The sequence below is a fragment of the Pituophis catenifer genome, unplaced genomic scaffold (genome assembly GCF_029215685.1).
Source record: "Pituophis catenifer annectens isolate HBS135680 unplaced genomic scaffold, rPitCat1.0.hap2 SCAF_2, whole genome shotgun sequence".
NCBI lineage: Eukaryota > Metazoa > Chordata > Lepidosauria > Squamata > Colubridae > Pituophis > Pituophis catenifer.
In genome coordinates this window covers 149953645-149977571 of record NW_027256882.1, presented here as the reverse complement: position 1 = coordinate 149977571, position 23927 = coordinate 149953645, and the positions used below count along the sequence as shown (strand labels likewise).

At 39.9% G+C, this 23927-nt stretch overlaps 1 protein-coding gene across 2 annotated transcripts in view; it reads right to left on the bottom strand.

The window, feature by feature from the left end:
- Positions 1-22524, bottom strand: part of CRLF3 (cytokine receptor like factor 3) — a 38003-nt gene extending 15479 nt beyond the window's left edge. For both annotated transcript variants that reach the window (XM_070937785.1, XM_070937784.1), the window contains exons 1-6: positions 22400-22524; positions 11220-11427; positions 8668-8755; positions 7057-7234; positions 5371-5593; positions 3907-4039 (exon numbers count right to left, since the gene is read on the bottom strand). In XM_070937785.1, the coding sequence (XP_070793886.1) occupies positions 3907-4039; positions 5371-5593; positions 7057-7234; positions 8668-8755; positions 11220-11427; positions 22400-22510 (941 nt within the window). In that variant the 5' untranslated portion in view covers positions 22511-22524. The remainder of the gene's footprint in view (positions 1-3906; positions 4040-5370; positions 5594-7056; positions 7235-8667; positions 8756-11219; positions 11428-22399) is intronic.
- Positions 22525-23927: the final 1403 nt, after the last annotated feature.

The following is a 23927-nucleotide window of genomic DNA, read 5'->3' as shown; positions in this document are numbered from 1 at the left end:
TTTCTTCAGGAAGAGACTCAGCTGAAGGCTAATGTTACAAAATGGGGGAGGGGGAGGAGGAATCTTTTACATCTGGAAGCAATCCATAAGAGAAGGTTACTTGTTAAAAAAAAAAAAAAAAAAAGCAAAAGCTGAGATTTTTACAATCTCCAGTTGTTTCATCCTTAATTATACATTGCTAGCTGATACATTTTTCAAAAAGGCTGTTTTTAAGTTTAGCTCTTTTAACCATGGACTTCAATATATTTTGGTGTGGAAATTTTGCATTAAGCTTGACATGTTCCCCTTTGATGCTACATTTAGTTCTTATTACAACTCTAGCTGGTAAGAACATAAGAAGTCCATTGTGAGGAAAAAAAACCTCTAGGCTAGCGTTTCATGTCCAAAAGGAGCTGATTAGATGTCTCTGGGAGGTATCCAAGCAGAGCATGAAACTAATGCTTACCAACTGTGACCCTGGCATCTTTATTAGATGGATGACTGCAGTTCCTGGAAATGCCATTTGGTTATATGGATTAATTTATGCTCCGATCCAGCAATTTCTTGCAGATACAGAAGCTCAAAATAGAATGTTTTGCAAGTTTACAAGAAAGCACAAACCCTGGATAAAACAGCAATCTAAAAGTAAACCATATACTTGTATGTATATGTGTATTTATTTATTGAAGTTAGATATTGCTTGATTCCCAGTAACCCGGGTAGCTTACACAGTATTCAGGAGGAGGAAGGGAAATCCAGACCTGTGTGAAGTTGAACCATGACTGAATGCACTCTCTGCAATACGAAATAGGACACCCTATACGAGACTGAGTTTAAACAGGACACATAGGCTGGGACTGTCACAATCCTCTGTTCGATGCTGCCCAGATATGCAGGCAAGGACTATCACAGCCTTTTTTAGGGGGGCATGAAGACACTAAAATGCCAACTCCTATTGGGCTGATCAAGTACATTATAAAAGTTGGACTAGACTTCAGCTGCACATCACTGCACAGAAGGTATGCAGCTGTCATTTGGGGACAGTTGCGTAGCCATTCCTTTTATACATCAGCAACTGTTAATATTTCCCGCTTGAGTGTGCCTTGCCTCCCTCCCGCCTCCCAGCAGGAAGTCAGAGCCAATCAGCAAGCAAAGCATGACCTCCACACAACACACAGCCATCTGCAACCTCCACTTACCCATCAACTCCTTCACAGCTTATGTGGCAACAGCTACGGGCAGTTGTGGCCCACTAAATCAGCCATTAAACATTTCTTTCTTATTGAAATCTCAAAGCAGTTACAAGTTGTTTCATCGTTTTGCTTATTTACTGAGCCGTGCTACAGAATATTCCTCCTCTTTTCAAAGTTTAGAGTTATTTTCAATGATTTGTGTGAACTTTCTTAATCAAAAAAAGAAATTATATTACTAGAAATTTTAAAAAAACATATATCAGACTCCATTAAGCTTGTAAATCTTTCTTTTGGTAATCTGCATTTATAGGATATCCATGATGTACTTCAAAAAATTACATAAAATCTCTTACACACCCCATCTATTGTGCAATACAAATAATCACACCTACACATGCAGAATTCAAGCAGACTATTCTATTGTATTCTGCCTGTAATACAGGAATCTCCCCAGAAATTGCCTTCTCTTGGGAACAGATAGATACAGTAAGGTTTAATACAGCTTGGAATAGGACAGTCCTGGACCTCTTGTGGCTGCAAAATGATTCAAGGCTAACTCCCCACTTGATTCCTCCTCCAAAGCTTGTTGATCTCTTGCAGAAACAAAGTATAGAAACCAATCAAAAGCAAATAATCCAATACTAGTAAACTCAAAAGCTAAACACAACCCTTCTAATCCTAACCCAAGCTTTGAAAGACAAAACCTTAGGCTAAAAGGTTGGGAGGAGGCCTGGTTAAAATGTTTCCCAGCTTCCAAAACCAATTATATCATTACAAAGGAGGTTCAATTCATTGATCGTTCTCTTCCACTAAGACCCACAAAAGACCAAAATGTCTGTCTCTATTCCTGCTACATGCTTAGGTTGTGACAAAATCTCTCTTGCCATTTTCCACAACTCTCTCGCATTTCCCTTTGATAATCCCGCCCCCCCCCTCAATTTGGAAACGAAATCTGATCCCGCTGATTTCTCTAGAGACTTTCCTCCTTCAGTTGAGTATTGACCTCATTGTTTCTCTGCAGTTTGGCATTGCTTCCCTCCTTTTCATACACACATCCTGTCAACCCCAGCACAAAAGAAGAGCAGAGCAGCCCTTGAGGAGAAAGATAATCAAGTCCACAGGAACAAGGAGGAGGAGGAGGAGGAGGAGGAGGAGGAGGAGGAAAAAGCCTGGCCAAGGAAATCTAGCAAATTCAAGGACAGACATTCCTCTTCGCTGGAAAACAAAGTTTGGGGTGGGTGCAAGTCCAAGGCCAAGTAACAGAGAAAGCCAAAATTGAAGACCAAAGGATGGATCAGCTTGGAACAATCTGGCTCCCTAAACCTAAATGTCCAGTAACCAAAGCCTATCTTTCTTCCACAAAGAAACAGGAAATGCACTTTATTTGAACTAGGACTGTTTTGATTTCAAGTTGATTAAAAGGCTCCCCAACGGTAGAAGAGCCCACCTAGGAAGGGAGAAACTGGTCACCTTCCAGATGTTGCTGGACTCCCAGTGGCTGCTGGGTGGCTGCTAGACTTGTCATTCATCCAAAGCTGGAAATGCTCCGGTTTCCCACTCTACTTTGAATGATTGGAGACCAATTCAGAGGCATGATTCAGAAAGCCAGCTCACTTTCTCCAAAGAAAGAGAAAGCTTTACTGCATCTGAGTGATCAAACAATTAACTCAAAGAGTGCAGCTGAGGCATATTCATAACTAGTCAATTGGATAACCGTGCTTCGCTACAGAACTATGTTGATCGAACTTGATAAATTGACAGTTAAAGCTTGAACATTAATAAGTAGTTACGATTGACCTCTCCTCTCCCCTTCTCTCCCTCAGGCTTGCCCCACAGAAGCCTCTCCTCTTCTCTCCTCTCCCCTTCTCTCCCTCAGGCTTGTCCCACAGAGGCCTCTCCTATCTATCCCCTTCTCTCCCTCAGGCTGGCCCTATTGATCCTCTCCAAACTCCCAGCCCGCAGGCCGGATGAGTCACGTGTTGGCCACGCCCATGCCCAGGCGGCAGTTGGAACAGAGTTCTTTCAGGTGGGGAGGGGGAGTAGAACATCTAACTCCTTAGCATCAGGATGTGTTAATCATAATATAGGAAATACTAATGCTCTGATGGTCATTTCAAAAAATTCCGAGTCATTGAGGCCACTTGGAACTTCATTTGTACCTCAGGTACAAATAATTCTGGGTCCTGAATCCTATAGTCTGCAATTTTTGTTTCTGGAAATCCTTTCATACTCCTGCACCATTTAGCTATGCGCTGTGGGATGAACAGCCTTCGAACAGGGCTACCTGTACATAATTCTTCAATCTTCTTCAAATTAAAGTCTAGGTATCATTTGTTTTGAGCATAAAAACCAGAAGTGACACCTAGTGAGTCAACCCTGGGTAACTAGAACACAGCCTAGCTCAACAAAGGAAGAAATGAAAGGTGCTGCTGCAGTGGTGCAGTGGTTAGAATGCAGTGCTGCAGGCTACTTAGTTCGCTGACTGCCAGCTGCCAGGAATTCAGCAGTTCAAGTCTCACCGGCTCAAGGTTGACTCAGCCTTCCATCCTTCCGAGGTGGGTAAAATGAGGACCCAGATTGTTGGGGGCAATAGGCTAACTCTGTAAACCGCTTAGAGAGAGCTGTAAAAGCACTATGAAGCAGTATATAAGTCTAAGCGCTACTGCTATCAATGCCATCAAAGTTCAGTTTGGGAAGATACAACCAGATGATTGATTGATCCACCTTTTCTTACCGGAATGTCAGCGTCTGACCACAACAATAAGTTGGAGCCTTGGAATACAGCACTCCACCTGCTTGCGAATCGTTTCGAAGGGCTATGTTCCTTCGGCTGCTCAAGCTGTAGCCCTCAATACCTGGAGTCCATTCTAAGGAAAGAAGAACCAACAGTAAATGCAGGGGCCCAATCCTAGTTTGGACAAACTACGAAACGTAACATAGTATTCTTAGTTCGCTAGCACCACAGGCGCAGCCTTTTCAGAAAATATTTTGTGCTTTGCTTCGGTTTTTAGTTATGGCTTTGTACACATTCCAAGATAGGAAAGCGCACAAAGAAAAATGTACAAGTAGTCCTCGACTTACAACCATTCATTTAGTGACCACTCAGAGTTAGAAGGGCCCTGAAAAAAGTGACTTATAACCATTTTTCACACTATGACTTTTGCAGCATCCCTGTGATTTACATTCAGATGATTGACAACTGACTCACATTTATGAGGGTTGCAGTTTCCCAGAGTCATGTGTGATCTCTTTTTGTAACCTTCTGACAAGCAGGTCAATGGGGGAAGTCAATGGGGGAAGGCAGATTCACTTAACAACCGTGTTACTAATTGAAGAACTGCAGTGATTCACTTCACAAACGAGGTGAGAAAAGTCGTAATATGGAGCAAACTAGCTTAACAAATTTCTCACTTAACAACATACATTTTGGCCTCAATTGCGATAGTTGAGGACTACTGTACACAGTAGTCCTTGACTTACAATTATTCGTTTAGTGACCAAAGTTACAAGGGCACTGAAAAATGTGACTTATGACCATTTTTCACACTTATGAGCATTGCAGCATCCCCATGGTCACATGATCAAAATTCGGACACTTGACAGCAGGCATGTATTTATGATGGTTTCATTATCCCGGGGTCATGTGATCATCACCTTCCCAGCCAGCTTCCAACAAGCAAAGTCAATGGGGCAAGCCAGATTTGTTTAATGACTGGATGGTTCACTTAACAACTGCAGATATTCACTTAACAGCTGTGGCAAGAAAGGTCGTAAAATGGGGCATATTAACTACCTTACATAGCAATTGAAATTTTGGCCTCAACTGTGGTCATAAGTTTGAGGACTAACTGTAATTCACAAACAGTCTGATCCCATACAAACCTACCGCATACAAGACAAGCCTTGTTAGGATCAACACACTTAAGTTTTCAAAGGAGAACTCAGAGTTACAATGTTGCTTAAAAACCAGTTTAATTGATTTCATGTGATCTGCATTTGAAAATGCAGCAATATTCCATACAGTTAAATATTTGTGTAATAAAGGGCCTTAGCATCAAACAAGGGTACCTGAATATGAAAAGTTATCATACAGAGCAAACTATATGATAGCAATAGGCTAGATTTACAGGTCAGGGAAAGAAGATGAAGCAAGACCAAAATATTTTTTTATTGCAGAGTAAAATGACGAAATGCATACCATGAGGCACCAATGTGGAACACCCTGTCTGAGAAACACTCCACGGGCTCCATTCCTGACGGCCGTCTCCCCGCGCACAAACCTTGAACTGATAATCGACGTTGGGATCAATGTGCAACACCGTGAATTCTGTGTCAGAACCAACGTACACATCTTCAAAATGGCAAGTGGTACTCTTGCGATACTGAAGTCTGTAGTCTTGTGGGATGAAGTCCTCATCAACCTAAGCAAAGATAAATTACATTATGGCATATCTTAAAGGGGACACGGTGGCTCACTGCCATAGACACTGAGCTTGTTGATTGAAAGGTCGGCAGTTCAGCGGTTCGAATCCCTAGTGCCGCGTAACAGGGTGAGCTCCCGTTACTTGTCCCAGCTTCTGCCAACCTAACAGTTCAAAAGCACATAAAAAAGGCAAGTATAAAAATAGGGACCACCTTTGGTGGGAAGGTAACAGTGTTCCGTGTGCCTTTGGCATTTAGTCATGCCAGCCACATGACCACGGAGACGTCTTTGGACAGCGCTGGCTCTTCGGCTTTGAAACAGAGATGAGCACCGCCCCCTAGAGTCGGGAACGACTAGCACATATGTGTGAGGGGAACCTTTACTTTTACCTTATATCTTAAAACTCTTCCTTCTTTAAACATTTGTTTTAACTAACATGTTCTCTGAAAGGCGAAGGCTTGAAGCTCCTCGGTGTTTTGGGATTAGAAGCACAATGGGCATTATCAGGAAGTGTAATGGACACAATTGCAGAATTACTATTGTGGGGTGAGTGGTTAGACACAAAATATATTTCTCAGTCTCATGCCAATTTATATGCCGCCCTTCTCCATAGACTCAGGGCGGCTTACAATGCATTATAGCAATAGCCTGCATACTTTTTTGTATATATCTGCTTATTAGGGCTTTCGCCCCCCTCCCAAGTGGTATTGTTCTATACAAAGTTAGCTTATTGCCCCCACAATCCGGGATATAAATGTTAAGAGGCAGGAACAATCACATGGAATCCATTTCACAATGTGCCAGTTATCAGATAGCTATTAAATTAGTTACAATTTAAAAAGAATGCTATCTCAAATAGAAATCAATAACCCACATAATAACCACTATTTGTTGTATTAACCACTATCCACATGCTGTTCTCAAGGAAGAGATGTTCATGTGATGGGGAATATCCCAAATCTCTACCACATATAGTTAGTCCTCAACTTACAACAGTTCATTTAGTGACAGTTCGAGGTTACAACGGCACTGAAAAAAGTGACTTATGACCATTTGCACACTTACAATGGTTGTACCAGCCATCACTGTCATGCGATCAAAATTCAAATGCTTGGCAACTGGTTCATATTTATGACGGTTGCAGTGTCCCGGGGTCATGTGATCACATTCTGACAAGCAAAGTCTATGGGGAAGCCAGATTCACTTAACAACCATGTTGCTGATTTAACAACTGCAGTGATTCACTTAAAATACCTGTGGCAAGAAAGGTGGTAAAATGGGGCAAAACTCACTGTCTCACTTAGCAACAGAAATTTTGGGCTGAAATGTGGTCGTAAGTAGAGGACTACCTGTAATGTGTTTCTGCCCATCGCAAAATCACCACTAGGCTGTTGGGTTAAAGGCACAACACAAAAGAAAAAGCCTAGGTGGTATCTGATCCTGAAAAGGCTGTTAACTCACTTTGCACCATCGTACTAAGATGCCTCCAGGCTTCTCAATCAGTTCTTCTATTTGTATCGGAGGTCGAGATGCTACTGTTCCATGGCTGAAGATGTAGCTTTTCATTATTGTAAAAAAGGAGTCATCCCATTGAGCAGATAAGCTAGCCACATCAACCAGCGATGGCACTTCAGGTAAACTAAAGAGAGAAAACATAATCAATATACATAGCAGGCAAGGAACTTTTTTCATTCAGAATCTTTAGCGATGTTTGAAACTCTTGATTTGATATTTTTAAGAAAAATGTCTTCGATTAATTTCTCTAGCCACTCCAATCTATATCTTATGTTCTTTATTTTTATCATAAAAAGAAGCACATCAAAACAGGTATAAAATGTTAGGCTACAGATTTCTATTCACCAACCCTACCTCCGTAAATTTGAAGGCAGGGTTCTAGCATCACCTCCTCTGTACCCATGGTGTTTCCCAAATAGAAAAATATAAATTTGAAAGGTGGTGAAGATGGAATGAAAGAAACTCTGGATTGTTTAAGTTTCTCGCCAAGGAAATATTCAGAAAATTCATTGGGCTGGTTTAATTAATGTCTATCCCACTGTGAAGACAATTTTCTCCCTTAAAATAATAATTTTGAAATTCTCAAATTTACACAGGTAGTCCTTCATTTACAACCGCTGACTTAATGAACATTTGAAGTTACAACACACACACCCACGCACACACACGCACACAAAAGCTTATAGTTATACTAGGCACACAACGCCATGGTCATGTGATAGCATTTGGAGTGCTTGGAAATCAGTTCATATTTACAGCCATTTGCACCATCCTGTGACTGCAATTTGCAATTGTTTTGCAGGCAAAACAAATGCCCATTGAGGATAAATTCCCTTAACAAGCACCACAAAAAATGTAAATAAAACCCCAAACAGGTCTGGTTAGGTGATGCCTCGGTTTATGGCCATAATACCAGGCTCAATTATAGTCATAAGTCAAGGACTACTTGACTGTACATTCTTTTCAGCTTTTCTGAGATTTTTTTTTTTTTTTTTTTTTTTGAGTGCTCAGATTTCCCCTTGGGATAGTTCTACACGTGGTTTGTTTGTTTGTTAGATTTATAATAATCTCACTATACAAAGCAACTCTGGTTGAAGATTAGTTTACTTGGTTACCCTTTTCTTTTTTTAAAATAAAAGTTTTTATTTTTTATTTTTTAAACAAACATACAAACAAACAATACATCCTTAATCATTCAGTGTTTCATCTGAGTGCATATTTTGTGTCTTCTACTCCCTCCTCTATCATTTTCATATCATATTTCTATCATACCTTTATATTTGTAACTTGGTTACCCTTTTCAAAGGAAAGCTGTTCAATGTAAATCAATCGCCTTTTGAACAGTTGTCAAATAATGCTATCTGAAGGTTAGACGTTGCTATTATAAGCATCAATCCTTCTATCTGAATAGATCAAGTAGTCTAAACTGTACCTTAGAAACGGCAATTCTGCGTCATTCACATAAACTACCCTAATTGGAAAAAGGGCCTCTACAACCCAAGGATACTTCTGTCAGCCACCGACTCTGAAAATCCAGCCCCAATTTGTGGCTGTTACCTGTCCAGCTGAATATGCAAAGCCTTTTTTGTAAAACTGCACAGCTTGTCACTGTTGTCCCTTGTAATTCCACAAATGGCATTTTCACCTGTAATGCAATAGCAGGAGATTATTACTAAGAACGGAGTCACAGCCAAGGACAACTGTTCCACAGGTTTCTGTGGCATTCACCTCTTCTTTGCAGACATTTATCCAATGTGTATATTTATGGCCATCTTAACAGTACGTGAGGTCCAAAAGCAATGGATCATTAAATTCTGACCACAGTGGAGAAATTTCCTGACAGATCAACTAGGGCAGGTGTGTCAAACTCGATTTCATTGAGGGCCGCATCAGGGTTGTGTTTGACCTCAGGGGACTGGGGTGGGCGTGGTCAGCTTGACATCACTTGTGTCAGGGGGTGTCTGTGGTGGCCTGAACATTCTGCCAGGGAAAACGGGCTTCCAATCTCCATTTTCGGCTGGGACGGCCTCTTACAACCCTCTGCCAGCAAAAATGGAGCTCCTCTTTTGCTGACAGAGATACTGTGGGCAGGCCCTTTGCTGTTTCTAGGGCAGCCGCGCGGGCCAGATCTAAGCACCCCGCGGGTTGGATCCGGCCCACGGGCCTTGAGTTTGACGCCCCTGAACTAGTGGAACACCTTGCCTTTAGAAGTGGGTGCACTGGAGGCTTTTAAGAAGCCGCTGGACAGCCATTTGTCCAGAATGGTGTAGGGCAGTGGTTATGTTTTAGATTTCGTAATGGTTTAATTGCTGCAAATCAGCTGAAGCATTCAGACAAAAAGAGAGGTGAGGCATAAGTCAATAAACAAACACAATGGGTAAAATATGTTTTCTAATAGAAAATAATATATGAAATTCAAGGTTGAACTATGGAGTCCTTGGAACTGTGGAGTCCTGAGAGCACTAATGACTTCACAAAATCAGTCTTTTTTGCCAAATGATAACTTCCAGTGTTTATTTGATCATCTAGGACCAGAGAGCAACTGCTAAGCTTCACTGAGTTCATTCTTAGACAAGGAGATTCTACTTACAGAAAGAAGCAAATGTTTAGCGGGTTTGATATTGTAGTTCTAATTCTAAATATCATCAAGCAAATCATTTCACCACTACCAAATTGCAAGATTGAAGGAAAAGCAACATGCTGGTTCTCATCTCTGCAATAGCATGGCTATGCAAGATATGTGACACAATCTCCTTATGCTCAGAATTCCCCACCCTTCATCCCTGAGGTTGCATGAAGGAAGAAATGAACAAGAAAATGCTGACTAGGATGAGATCACAACTTGCTTAATTAAGTATTATTATGGTCTTGCAGAAGGCGGCCCAGGAGCAGCTATGACAAGCAGTTGCAAGGCTGCTAACAGCTCTGAGTTACATATTCCATCCTTGTCCCAGTTCTATCAATTGAAGTTCTTGCAATCTTATTCAACAGCCAAAACAATTCAACAGACATCTTTAATTTGTTTTTTGGATTAATATATCCCAGCTCCGAATTCTAAGTATATTGATAGCTGTGATAATTTCCTGCACATCTAGCAAATTGTTCTGAAACTTATCTCACTGAATTAAAATGAACATATTGGTAGAAGAGTAGGGTTCACCCATTATGTGAAGCCATAATAGCAATAGCATCTAGACTTATATATTGCTTCATAGTGCTTTACAGCACTCTCTGAGCAGTTTACAATGTCAGCATATTGCCCCCAACAATCTGGGTCCTCATTTTACTGACCTTGGAAGGATGAAAGGCTCAGTCAACCTTGAGCCCCATCAGGATTGAACTCCTGCCTGTGGGCAGAGTTAGCTTGCAATACTGCATTCTAACCACTGCACCAACACAGTTCAATAACATGCTTTATTGAGATTTTATTTATGTAAACCAAGATACTATGGCCTATAAAACCTCTTGATGTGTATACATATTCTTAGACATTACATTTTTACAACAAACCACAGTATGTAGACCAGCCAATGTGTATATAGATGGGAAAAGAAAAGACAGGGAGATGCATCAAGAGCTCCTTCCTCTTGATCAACAATAGACATATCATCTGCAATTTATTTCTGATGAATGGTTCACAAATGAGCTTTATATGCATGTTCATTCCATGCATAATTATCATTTGTTTGATTTATGCCCTGCTTTTCCTACAGAAGCTCAAACTGGCAAACACAGTATTCTATGCTTGATTCTTTTTCCCCCCACAACAATAATGAGGAAGGATCAGTTAAATTATACCAGCTGGACCAATTTTACCAAGCAAGCTTTTACACCTCAAGGGTGGACCTGAACCTAGGTCTTCTCAGCCCTGTCTAATATCTTATTTGTTTAAAGTATAAGCTATCTTGTTGTCCAAGCAAGTCTTAACCATACCTCTTCACATGTAGAAGCATTATGCAGAAAGGATTAATTAAGACCTCTAGACACACACTAAATAACTTTGGCAGATAGGTGGAACTATTAAATACAATAGTTCCAGTGACCGTTAGGTTGATAGAAATCCTCTATGGTCCCCCCCCAAAAAATGTTTTAAAAGCAGATTCTCCTACCTTCCTGGACAAGTTCATTGGCTGTCCCAACTCCTTGTTCTATGAGCTTCTGGCATTCATCCAAGGGTTTGATACTTTCCTGTTCTATGTTGTCTACTTCCTGGAGCAAGGAGGCCAATCTTTCATCCAGCAACTTCTTCAAGGTCCCTTTTAAGTCACTGAAATGTTGTTCCAGCACTTCCCGGGTTTGTGCAGCACTGTTTTTGATCTGAAGGGAAACAAAGAAATCTGTAAGGCCTTGAAAGAGAATGGCTCAAAGAAGACTCTTACCACACTGAATTTGCTAGCAAGAAGGTTGCTCAGCCTGCTTGGTCTTATCAATCACTGCATGTCAGGTGAATTAAAACATATCTTGGACTGAATGAGTTTGCTTCATCAAACCATAGCCCCATAAAGTAACTGAAGAAAATCAGATTCTTCCAAAAATTCAGCAACCCCACAAAAGTCTGAATTCTTTTTGTGGTTTCCTCCAACTGCCTCCTTGTTTATCACTTAAAAATATTCACGATGATAGCAGTAAACTTTTCACAGGAAATCTCTAACAGCCTTGCTGTAAGCCACCATTTTCAAGTAATAAAGGTCGGATTCACATTTTAAGCTAGAGCCAAATGAACCACTTTTGGGGTTTGCATGATGTGTGAATTCAGCCATAAAATTAAGGTCCTTTGAATGTGTGCAACTTGCTCTAGCCAAAATATATTTAGGACTGCCAAGTATGCAAAATTTTAATCTGCATAGTTTTAATATTTTAGTAACTTTTTATCTTTTTATATCTGTAAACCACCCAGAGTTGCCTTATAGGAGAGATGGGCAGCATAAAAAATTAATAAATAAAATCTCTCAAATTTGAAACGGAATAAACACAAAGGAAGAAATAGTTGGGCACGATACATTCTCATCCATTCCACAAAGGACCAATTCCACCCCCAAAATTTTCTCTGCTAGAGTCACACGTCGTGTCAGGCCATGGTTTACTGAAACAAGCCACAGAACTTATACAATCTAGGTCTGGAATTAGGCAATTTTAGCATTCCAGATGTTGTTGAATTGCAACTCCCAACATCCCTCACTACTGGCTAGGGTTGTTCTAAGATGCAGTTTAACAACTTCTGCAGTGCCATGCTTTAAGCCAGGAGTCTCCAAACATGGCAATTTCAAGACTTAGGAACTTCAACTCCCAGAATTCCCCAGCCAGCAAGTTTTAAAATTGCCAAGTTTGGAGATCTCCGCTTTAAGCTATAAATCATGGTTTATAAATCATGACAGTTGTTACTTGCATCGCAAAACCCCTTCCAAATAAATCACATTTTAGCTTGGCATGATGCCCGATTCCAGATGTTTCTTGTCTCAATATTAACTCAAGAAGAAAACAGATAATGCAGATTAAGAAACAGCAGGAAATGAATTCCAAGAAGAATACTTTAATTTCAAAGCAGGTATTTTGAAGCAATTTTTCACTGTTGTTTGGAAAACATCTTCCAGAAAGAATACTCTGGAGTCAGTTCCAGGTTCCCACATGCTCCTTTATATCCAGTCTAGCAAGGCCATGTTCTCATGACATATAAACCACAGGAACGAGTTATTATGCATATCTCATTGACCAGAGTTAGCCTTGAACTCAGTACAGCTGCAATTTCAAATGAAATCAGAACTGAAACCTCCAAGAAAGCAATGCTCCAAAGTCCAACTTCTGCAAATCCAAAAAAGGAGTCATTTTAAAAGTCATGTTAACCTCCAAGTCTAATTAATGGACCACACTTGGCTGGGAAAGGGGAGGGAAAGATGGTAGCCCATGTATCGGCCTTCACTCTTTTCTATGGTGTAGCATCTGATGCCAAAACAATCTAAAAGTAAAGAAAAAGAGTTCACAGTGTGAGACTAGGCTGAAGCTGCCATGTGCAGACATATAAGCAGAGTGTACGCCAGGAATCAAGAAGTAGGTAAGAAGCAGATACGAAGGAACAAATCCATTAAGGAAACAAAGGAAAAATATCACCTGAACTAGACAAAAGAAATTGAGCCTCAGCATGATGGGAAACCCCCTCCCCAAATCTTATCAACAGCTACCAGACTTGAAAATCAAGGCAAGTGGAGCTGCCGATCTTGAGAATCAACAATGTGAGAATTTGGGGGGATAAAAGGCATCCTGAAGCCAGCCCTCTCTTTGAGTCATCTTTGGATCCCAGCTTGGTGGCTTCCATCCTTCTGGCTAATACCTAGTTGAGAACGACACAGGTAAGTGTGTATGTGTGCATCTCAGAAAGAGGAAATGTACATTGCAACCAGTAAAGTTTTGATGTTATTTTAAATTCACTAGATCTCCTTGTATTCCAAAAATATGGGTTGTGCCTCAGGGTTAGGTTGAAAGTGATTTGAGTGTGGCTGCTGACCCTGTGAATGTGTGAGTGTGACCATAAACCAAAACTAGGAGTACGTGTAACAATAACACGTATATCTGAAAATGAGTCGGTTTTAATTCCTTTTTTTTCAGCCGTTTATCTATGGACCTGATATAACTTAGTGCGAAAAGGCCTTAATGCAGAAAGAATACAGATTAAGCTGCTTTTCTTACCATTTGGAACTTCAGCAGCATGCTGTGTTGCTATCACAAAATGCCTGCAAGGATGAATGATTGCAACTGCAAAGTATTGTCCCCATTGACTGTTCTGGATACATTAACTAGAATGTTCTACATCTACAGCATCTCAATTTATAGTTGTCATTTTATCTGAGCAGTCATTCATCATTGCCCCCAAACTCAAAGAATGCCTAGAGTAGGAGTGTCCAACCTTGGCAATTTTAAAACTTGTGGACTTCAACTCCCAGAATTCTCCAGCCAGTTCTCCTATTGTGGCTGGGAAATTCTGGGATTTGAAGGCCATAGGTCTTAAAGTAGCCAAGGTTGGGGACACTCCTGGCCTAAGAGGATCTATGTGGGGCTCTGGATCAAAGAAAAAATAAGCATACTGGAGTGTACTTAAGTGTCCTGCAAACTGAAAAGTTTTCATGTATCTATTTTTTTTTTTAGTTGAAAGAACCTAAAACAAAATCAGAGAGTGTACAGAAGTGCAAAGGCAGGGTGTGTCGGCACCATAAGGTTTAGTCCAATTTTTAAAATTCTGTTTAGGAAGGAAATAGTCATGAACAGTTACAAGAAGGAAAAGGCTTATCGTAATGAAAAGCTGAGCAAAACCAGCCAGAAGTAGCTTCTTGATCTCTTTAAGTACTAACAAACAACCCAGGATACATTACATTGGTCAGGTTATGCAAAACTGACTTCCTCTTTATGTCACACTTGTAGGATTTTGTAGTCCTTCTGCAGTTAGTTTTATTATTTCAAGTCTCCATGACTCAAAGAAGGAAGTATATGCCTCTGTACATTTAAAAAAAAACCAAACCCACAGAAGTGGCAGGAAAGATGAAATAATTATGTTCTCATTTTTTTTTTTAAAAAAAAATCTTTTAAGTCTTGAACGTGAGTCTATGAAATGGATGCTGGGAAGGGTGGACATTAGAACCTTGGAGGACTCACTGGTGACTTAGATCTGGATTACATAAATGTGATTCTTCATACTGTGGTGGATAAATAGAGCATCACATAACAAAAGCTATAGTGGTATGGTCATGCATGACAACAGCATTCTGTAGGAGGAGGAGGGAAAAGTACAGCTAGGTTTCCTTTCTCTCAAACTGTCCCATTGCTGCAAAACATCAGCAGAAGACATTAGAGTAGGAGCAAGTTGTGATTGGAGCGAGTATGAGGATGCAGGAATTACCGTATTTTTCAGACTATAAGATGCACTTTTTTGTCTCCCAAAAGGGGGTGAAAATGTCTTTGCATCTTATAGGCCAAATATTGCTGAAGCCCTGCCCACCCACTAGCCATTTTTTTGCCTCTGCACGCCCCATTTTCAGGCCTTTTTTTTTTTTTTTTTTGGCCTTTTTCAGGCCTTTTTCGGACCATTTTTCAGGCTTTTTCAGCCCATTTTCTAGGCTTTTTTGGCCCTTTTTTTGGCTTTTTTTTTTTGCCCGTTTTCAAGGCTTTTTTTAGCCCAATTTCAAGGTTTCTTTAGGCCTGTTTTTTTGGGGGGCAATTTTTTCAGAAAAAATGGCCTGAAAAAAGCCTCAAAAACGGACTGTAAAAAGCCTCAAAAACAGGCCAAAAAAACCCTAGAAAATGGGCTGAAAAAAGCCTTGAAAACAGGCCAAAAAAAGCCTAGAAAATGGGCCAAAAATAGCCTTGAAAACAGGCCAAAAAAAGCCTGGAAAATGGGTGTGAGGGAGTTTTGAATCTTGTAGTAAGTTAGCGTATTTTAGCTTATGTTTGTTAAATGTTATACCCTGTTTTTGCTCTGGGAAGTCGGGGTGTGTGTGGGGAGGGGGGGGTTGAAGGTTGTGTAGGGATAAAATTGTTGTATAATTTTTAATAAAATAAAAAGATAGATAAATGTATTAATAGAGAAGTAAGAAATGTGGGGGAAATGTCATAATAAATGAAATGATAATATTAAGATATGATAAATATTGGAGGAGTAAGAAGAAGACACAAAAGATGTATTCAGATGATACACTGAATGATTGATTATGTATTGTTTGTTTGTTTGTTTATAAAATAAAAAAAACTTTTTAAATAAATTAAAAAAAGCCTAGAAAATGGGCAGAAAAAAGGCTGGAAAAGGCCCAAAAATGGGGCGCGCAGAGGCCAAAGATTTTTTTTTGTTGATTTCCTCTTCTAAATTTAGGTATGTCTTATAGTCTGAAAAATATGGTACTTGCAATGACCTAGACTACAATGCAGTGATAGGGCTAAAGTTGATGGAGGAAGAACAACCAAAGTTATGCTAGTAACCGATTAGGATCTTATTGATCTACTCAACATTATCATCTGAAAATACATGTATGTATTCAGGTACATATTCTTCATAGGGGGCATGGTGGCCTGTAGGTTAAGACACTGGTCTTGTCGACCAGAAGGTCGGCAGTTCGAGACCTGAGGGCCGTGCAACAGGGTGAACTGCCGTTACTTGCCGCTACTCTTGCCAACCTAGCAGTTCGAAAGCATGCAAGTGTAAGTAGATGAATAGATACCACTTCAGTGGGAAGGTAACAGCATCCCATGTGCCTCGGCATGTAGTCATGTCAGCCACATGACCACGGAAGCATTTTTGGACAATGTCGTTTCCCTTGGCTAGGAAACAAAGGTGAGTACCGCCCCCTAGAGTCAGACATAACTGGACCAGGGAAACCTTTACATTTACCACTACTCTTCATAGATGGCAAGTTAATGATTAAGAACAGGATGCCAATTGGCATCATGGGAGAAACTCTTTGTAAGGAGCCAGAATTGAGACAGGTCACATTTATAAACATTCTAACATCCTCAAATTGACTCAGATTTTTCACCTTCTGCTTACTGCAAGTGATTGGCACTTAATTACAAAATTTTAAAAAGTGTCCTGACATGTCACACAATTGATTAAAACTATTCTTAATTAATAATGGAGGCTAAACGTGAAGTACCAGTGGGTTTTCTGTGTTTTTGCATTTAATGCTAAGACAAAATATATGTGCAGTCTTTAAACTGAAAATCCGGAATTCCAACTGCCCTTAACCCCAACCTTGATCAATCAGTTGGTAAAATTATAGAAGATAAAAGTCCTATGACTCAAGACTGACTCCTGGCGATTTCATAAACTCATCCATCTAATTTTCTCGCAGCAGTACAGAAATTATTTGTTTCCAATGTCCTCTCTGATTTTATTTAACCTTCTGGCCTATCTGTAGCCTTGAAATTCCTCAGTGGTTTTCCATCGAAGTATAAACCAGTCTGATAGAAAATATGGTACTCTAGTTTTTTTTCTGTAGACTGATTTACTCAAATTGGAAGGATATGTTCACACCATACTTCAAAATGCAAATAGAGCCTTATTATTGAAATGTAGACATGGATATGTAGGTAGTTGTCAACTTATGACCACAACTGAGCCCAAAATTTCTGTCGCTATGCAAGACAGTTGTTAAGTGAGTTTTGCCCCATATTACAACCTTTTTTGCCACAGTTGTTAAGTGAATCGCTGCTGTTATTCAGCTAGTAACACAGTTGTTAAGTGAATCTGGCTTCTCCATTGACATTGCTTGCAGATCGCAAAAGGTGATCATATGACCCTGGGACATTGCAACCGTCATAAATATGACTCAGTTGCCAAGCATCTGAATTTTGATCACATGACCATGGAGATGCTGCAATGTTTGTAAGTGAAAAGCAGATGTAAGTAACTTTTTTCAGTGTCCTTGTAACTTCGAATGGAGTAAATGAGCTGTTGTAAGTCAAGGACTATTTGTAAATGATTATAAGAAACTTTTACAGTGACTGGAAGTAGATGGGGGAATGCCAGAAAGGTTAAGGCTATCTGCAGGCATAGTATGCATTCTGATACTGATGTTGAAATAAAAGTAACTGTCCTTCTATAATGTTCTATAGCACAAAACAGAATGGGCTCATTAGCCAGGGATGAGACATTGAAATTCATTTATTAAATCAGATTTCCTCAGTCTGGCATCCTCAATATGTACTGCGGCTACAACTGTCAGCAAGCATAGCCAATCTCTTCTCTAAAAATTAAGGCAAAATTAAGCCAATTTTTTTTTACTAAGAAGCTGACACTGTCTTCCTTCCCCTTTAGAAAAATCACCATGGAAGCACATAGCAATAATGAAATTATATGAAAAACGGATCGTATCACTGCCCTCTTCTAGTTCAGAACATCTTTATATATCACTGAACACAAACTTTCTGTTTTACTCACCGTGCAGATCACAAAGGCTATCAGAAGTGCAATCTGCACTGAAGTTCATGTTACAACACTACTTACTACACAGAATACGAGAAGCCCTGGGTGATAAACTGGGTGGGTTCAATCACTGCATTTTGAATTTTGAAAAAGTATGATGGGTACAACCACAAAATGAGGGTAGTGGAGAAGTGGGGCACAACTAATCATAAAATGGTTGCTGTTGGAAATGGTGCAGCCAACCAGAAATATTCCACTTGTTAACCTCTGTTTTGCACACAGAAAAACCAGGCAGACAGAGAAAGGAAAAAAAACCCATCTGGTTCACATATTTACTTACTGTTATGGTTACAACCTGAACTGGGATGGGGAAACTCAGATTCAAGTCCACCCAAGCTATGGAAATTTTTGCTCCAATCTTGTCTCTTACACCAACCTTATTGGTTGTTATAGGCTACCTACTAAGGGATAAGGAACATACCCATACACACTATCTGAGTTTCTGGAGAAATGGGCAGGATACAGATCTAACAAAATAATATTTATAGCATATAAATAAATTAAATTAAAATGACATGTAATTGAAAGAAATGTAGATCTTGCACTTTAGACATTAAAAATGTATGTGTGGGTGTGGGTGTGTGTGGGTGTGTGTGTGTGAGAGAGAGAGAGAGATTCCCAGACAACTGATATGCAATTTGGGCTTTTAGTTGAATACACAAACTAAATATGAGTCAGCAATATGATGCAGTTATTTTTTAAAAAAGCATTTAGTAGTCCTAGAAGCACTGGTTGAGGAAATAATAATTCCACTGTATTCCATGTTAATTAGGCTGCATTTAGAACACTGGGCACAACATTTAAGGACAGCAAGAGCTGGAATGCATTCAAAGTAAAGCCATCAGGATGCTGAGTGTCTGGAAAAGCTCTAAGGGAAACAATGGAAATAGCTAAATATATTTATTTCATAAAATGAGAAGATGATGGGGGAATGTTGTAGCAATTTATAAATATCTGAAGGACATCACAGAAGACAGAGCTGAGTCAAGAAAATTATAGGAAAGCAGATTTCAGTTCTCTCAAAGAAGAGGTCAACCTATTTTCCAAAGCACCCAAAGGCAAGAGAAGAAACAACAGATGGAAAGTAATCAAAGAGAGGTCCAACCTGGTCCCTTCCAACTCTGAAGCCCTCCGTGGTCTATTCTATCCTCTTCCTCTTCCCTATTCCCTATTCCATTATAAATTCTTTAGAGGGAAAAAAACCTAACAGTAAGGACCTTAGGCAGAACGCATTACCCAAAGAGCTAATAAACTCTGTTTCGTTGGAGAGAATTAAGATGAAACTGAACAGCCTGACGACGATACTCAGAAGCATCAGTCACATTGGAGATATTTTAGGTAGCAGAACTTTGGACTAGATCAGGGGTGGGCAAATGTGGCTCTTTTACAACCTTTGGACTTCAACTCCCAGAATTCCTGAGCCAGCTTGTCTGTCTCAGGAATTCTGGGAGTTGAAGTCCACAGGTTGTAAAAGAGCCACGTTTGCCCACCCCTGGACTAGACTAATTTTGAGGCTCTTCCAACTCCATCACGCAAAGCAGGAGAGAAGAAAATGCTCATTTCTCTTGAGATACCAGCCACCTTTTAGCTACTTCTCTTCCCTCTCCAAATAGGCAGACATCCATTGTGCTATATGAAATAACCCATCTACCTGGTCTTCATAAGAACTGTAAGTAACCCATCAACCTGATCTTCATAAGAACTGTAAGAACTGTAAATATGGGTGTCTGGGCACGATGTTTCCCTCCCACCTCCGCATATAATTTTTAATGTTGTTTAGTTGGCATTATCAAAATATGGAGACTGGCATCTTATATGGATATTTGATCAAAGAATGGAGTAAACAGACTTTAGTATTATACAAATTTTCATGGTTCAAAACCAAACATAGAGTAACACAAGAATATAGGATACCCCTTGATTATTTAATGAATGTCTTAAATAACATGTAAGGAATGTTTTGTGATTAAAGCTATCTTGGCTAGGAGTATGAATATGTATGTAGCTCTGAACATGACTATGCCATATTATTATTGACTGAGAACTTGAATGATTACAGCAAATGTTAAATTCATGGGTCATAGAGTCAGATCTGTAATATATGAATCTCAGCAATAATACGGAAGACTGAAGATGTTTGTGTTTGACTGTGAAAACAGAATGAACTACTGCAAGTTATAGACAGTGTTATAAAATACACTCAAAAATATACAAAAACATACGAAGTCAAAAATCAGTCCAGATTTCTATATGGAAACATGGAAATTTTGGTAGAAAGGTTGTATGTATGTGGTCTGTTCTATGGCATAAATGTTAAAGAAGCAAAAGTGGCTTTTATATGTTTCTCTAAGTTCTGTTTTATGGCAGGGAGAATTGGTTATCAGGATAAACATAAAAGTAAATTGGAAGCAGTGGGGATGGCTTTCTTAACACATCTGCCCTAAAACAAGAAGTAGGGGTAAGACTGAATGATAGGGTGTTGAATGAATGTAGATTGAATACCACATGAAAAAGCACCTTAAGATGTTTCATTAGCAAAAGGAATGAAAATCAAATTGTAAGACAAATATATAAGGGAAATGAAAACTTGTGAGTAAGGGAGAGACTGAGAAACTTTCGACTAATGTGAGCACTTTCAAAAACTTTGAAAATATGTTGTCTGATGTTTGTCTACCTATACATAAAGTGAAAGCATTCATACAGTATTTTGTAATACAAGTTAATCTTAATAAAGAAATCATCTTAATACAAACTATAGAAATTTTAATCAAGTTGCATTTTTCTCTTCATAAACTGCATCAATCATACCTGGAAATAACATTGCAATAAAAATCAATATACAGGTAGTCCTTAATACCACACAACTGAGCCCAAAAGTTCCGTTCAAGTCAATTGTTAAGTGAGGGTTACCCCATTTTACGACCTTTCTTTCTTTCTTGCCACAGTTGTTAAGTGAATTAGTGCAGTTAAATTAGTAACATGGTTGTTAAGTGAATCTGGCTTCTTCATTGACTTTGCTTGTCAGAAGATTGCATTAAGTGATCATATGATCCCAGGACACTATAACCTTCATAAATATGAGCCAGTTGCCAAGAGTCCAAATTTGGATCATGTGACCGGAGATGCTGTAACTGTAGTAAGTGGGAAAAACTATCATAAGTCACTTTTTTCAGTGTCGTTAACTAAAGTCACTAAACGAATGGTTTTAAGTCGAGGGCTACCTGTATAAGTAATTTATTTCAAAATATAAAAACAAATCTAATCTAACTAGAGAGAATAATACTGGAGTACTGGAGCTTTTTACTTCATTTAATATTATCCTTCTCCATCATTCATTCTGCAATGCTCCTTCTCACAAACGTACCTAAAAGGCTTGCAGTCCTTGCAAGTCTCAGCCCACAAATAAAAACCGAGGGTATATTGCCATTTTAGAGATGAGGCCACGGAAATAGGAGCTAAGAGTTCTTTTTGGTGCTGTTATTTCTTGCCAGCACCATAGCAATACTTCATCTATTATGAGATTTATTTATTAGTTCAATTTATATGCCGCCCTCCTCCGAAGACTCAGGGCAGCTTATAATGCACTTATAGCAATAGCCTTCATTCTTTTGTATATACCTGTTTATTAGGGCTTTTGACCCCTCATAAGCGGTGTTTCTACAAAGTCAGCTTATTGCCCCCACAATCCGGGTCCTCAATTTACCTATCTCGGAAGGATGGAAGGCTGAGTCAACCTTGAGCCTGGTGAGATTTTAACTCGCACTAATTGCAGCTAAGTGCTACATAACAGCACTTAGTCCGCTGCACCACCAAGGCTCTAACCCTTCTGCATTCCCAGCCCCCTTCCTTTGGACCCAAGCATGCTTCAAATTATAACAGACGGCACTCCAACTTTCTGGAATTATACTCAATTTCCCTTCGGGCTGGAAGCAGCCACTATTAACCGTACACGGCGAAAAGAAACAACGCTTAGGCTCCCAAGGAAAGTTCTCCCTGCAAAGTAGCCCGTAAGAAGCAGAACGGAAGGGGCAAGGCAATCGACGCTTTATATACTTCGTTAAAAGGGGGTGAACGCCGTGTCATTCTGGCAACCTTTTTGCAGAGGGAGTCTATAGCTGCCCCCTCGGATGGACTAAAACGCCGCAGCGCTTTGCAAAACTCAAACCAGGGAGCCCGCTTATTTCCAGGTTAGAGGAGACCAATGCATTGCAAGGAAGAGCGTACATTCCTCAGGTTCCCCCGCACATCCGCTCTCCCTCCACACACCCATCGCCGCAAGACAAAGCTCTGCAGGCGGGCGCCGGCTGCATCACGCCCCGGCATCGTTACCTGCTGGCGAGCCAGGTGCAGCCCTTTGAGGCGTTGCTGCAGCTCACGGCGGTAGGTACGCGCCGCCTCGATGCTCTCGTGCGCTTCCTGCAACAACGTCTCCGTCTCCATTTCCCACCCCCCGATGATAGATAACCCACCGCCAGTCGGCAGCGAGAGCGGCAGGCCCTCCGCTCAGCCAAGCCCACTATGGGCAGTAGCTTCACAACCGGAAGCGAAGAACATCCGGGCATTTCAATCGTGCGAGAGACAGGAACAGGGGCGGAGTCTCCGAGGTTCTCCGCTCGTTGCTGCGAATCCCGTATTTTAGTGTTTTTATTTTCGGAATTATCACCGATTCCAATTGCCTGACTCTGAAGAATGAATGAAGATTATTAATCCGGAGCTGTTTCCTTGACTGATTTTAACCGAACCGACGTAGTTAATTACATCAAAAAGGACTTTTTTTAAAAAACAACAACACCCAAATTATGGTAGACGGGCAGATAGTGTTAAAAAGAATAAAATCGTCATTCCGAGAAACTACACTGCTCAAAAAAATAAAGGGTACACAAGCAGAAGACATCCGAGATCTGAATGAATGAAATAGCCTTATTAAATACTTTGTTCGTTACATACAGTAGTTTTGTGTTCCCTTTAGTTGTTTGAGCAGTGTATAAACTACTGTATGTAAAGAACAAAGTATTTAATAAGGCTATTTCATTCATTCAGATCTCGGATGTCTTCTGCTTGTGTTCCCTTTATTTTTTTGAGCAGTATATTTCATGAGTCAGTTATTTAACTTGATAGTTGTTCTTTCTCACTCAGGACTTGCACCATCCATCAACCCATAGAGAAGGATGCTAGGGACAATATAAATCACTAGCTTTCAATAATTACTGCAAAGTAATTAGTATAAATACAAATCTATGAATAGCTTTTTCAGCTAGCCAAGATGATTCCAAAACGATAAATTGTGTGATGTGAGGTCATAATCTAAACACTGCTGTTCCATACTTGTGTTACATGCTGTTGTACAAATGAAACAATGTTAAAAAGTTATATTTATATAGTTACCGGTAGTTACAAACCACATCTAAATTACATTAAAGCAACCAAAATGTTTACAATCCTCAAGGCATGTCACAACTTTTGAGCACCCCAAATGTTTGGAAATTGAAAGGTGAAAAAATCGACATGCCCAGAGGTAGTCCTTGACTTACAACCACAATGGAGCCCAAAATTTCTATTGTTAAGTGAGATATTTGTTAAGTGAAGTTTGCCCCATTTTATGACCTTCCTTGCCACAGTCGTTAAGTGAATCACTGCAGCTTTTAGGTTAAGAAAACAGTTAAGTGAATCTGGTTTTCCCATTGACTTTGCTTGCCAGAGGGTTGCAAAAGATAATCACATGATCCTGGGACACTACAACCATCATAAATAAGTCAGTTGTGAAGCATCCAAACTTTGATCATGACCATGGGGATGCAGCAACAGTCGTAAGTGTGAAAAGCTATCATAAGTCACTTTTTTCAGTGTTGTTGTAACT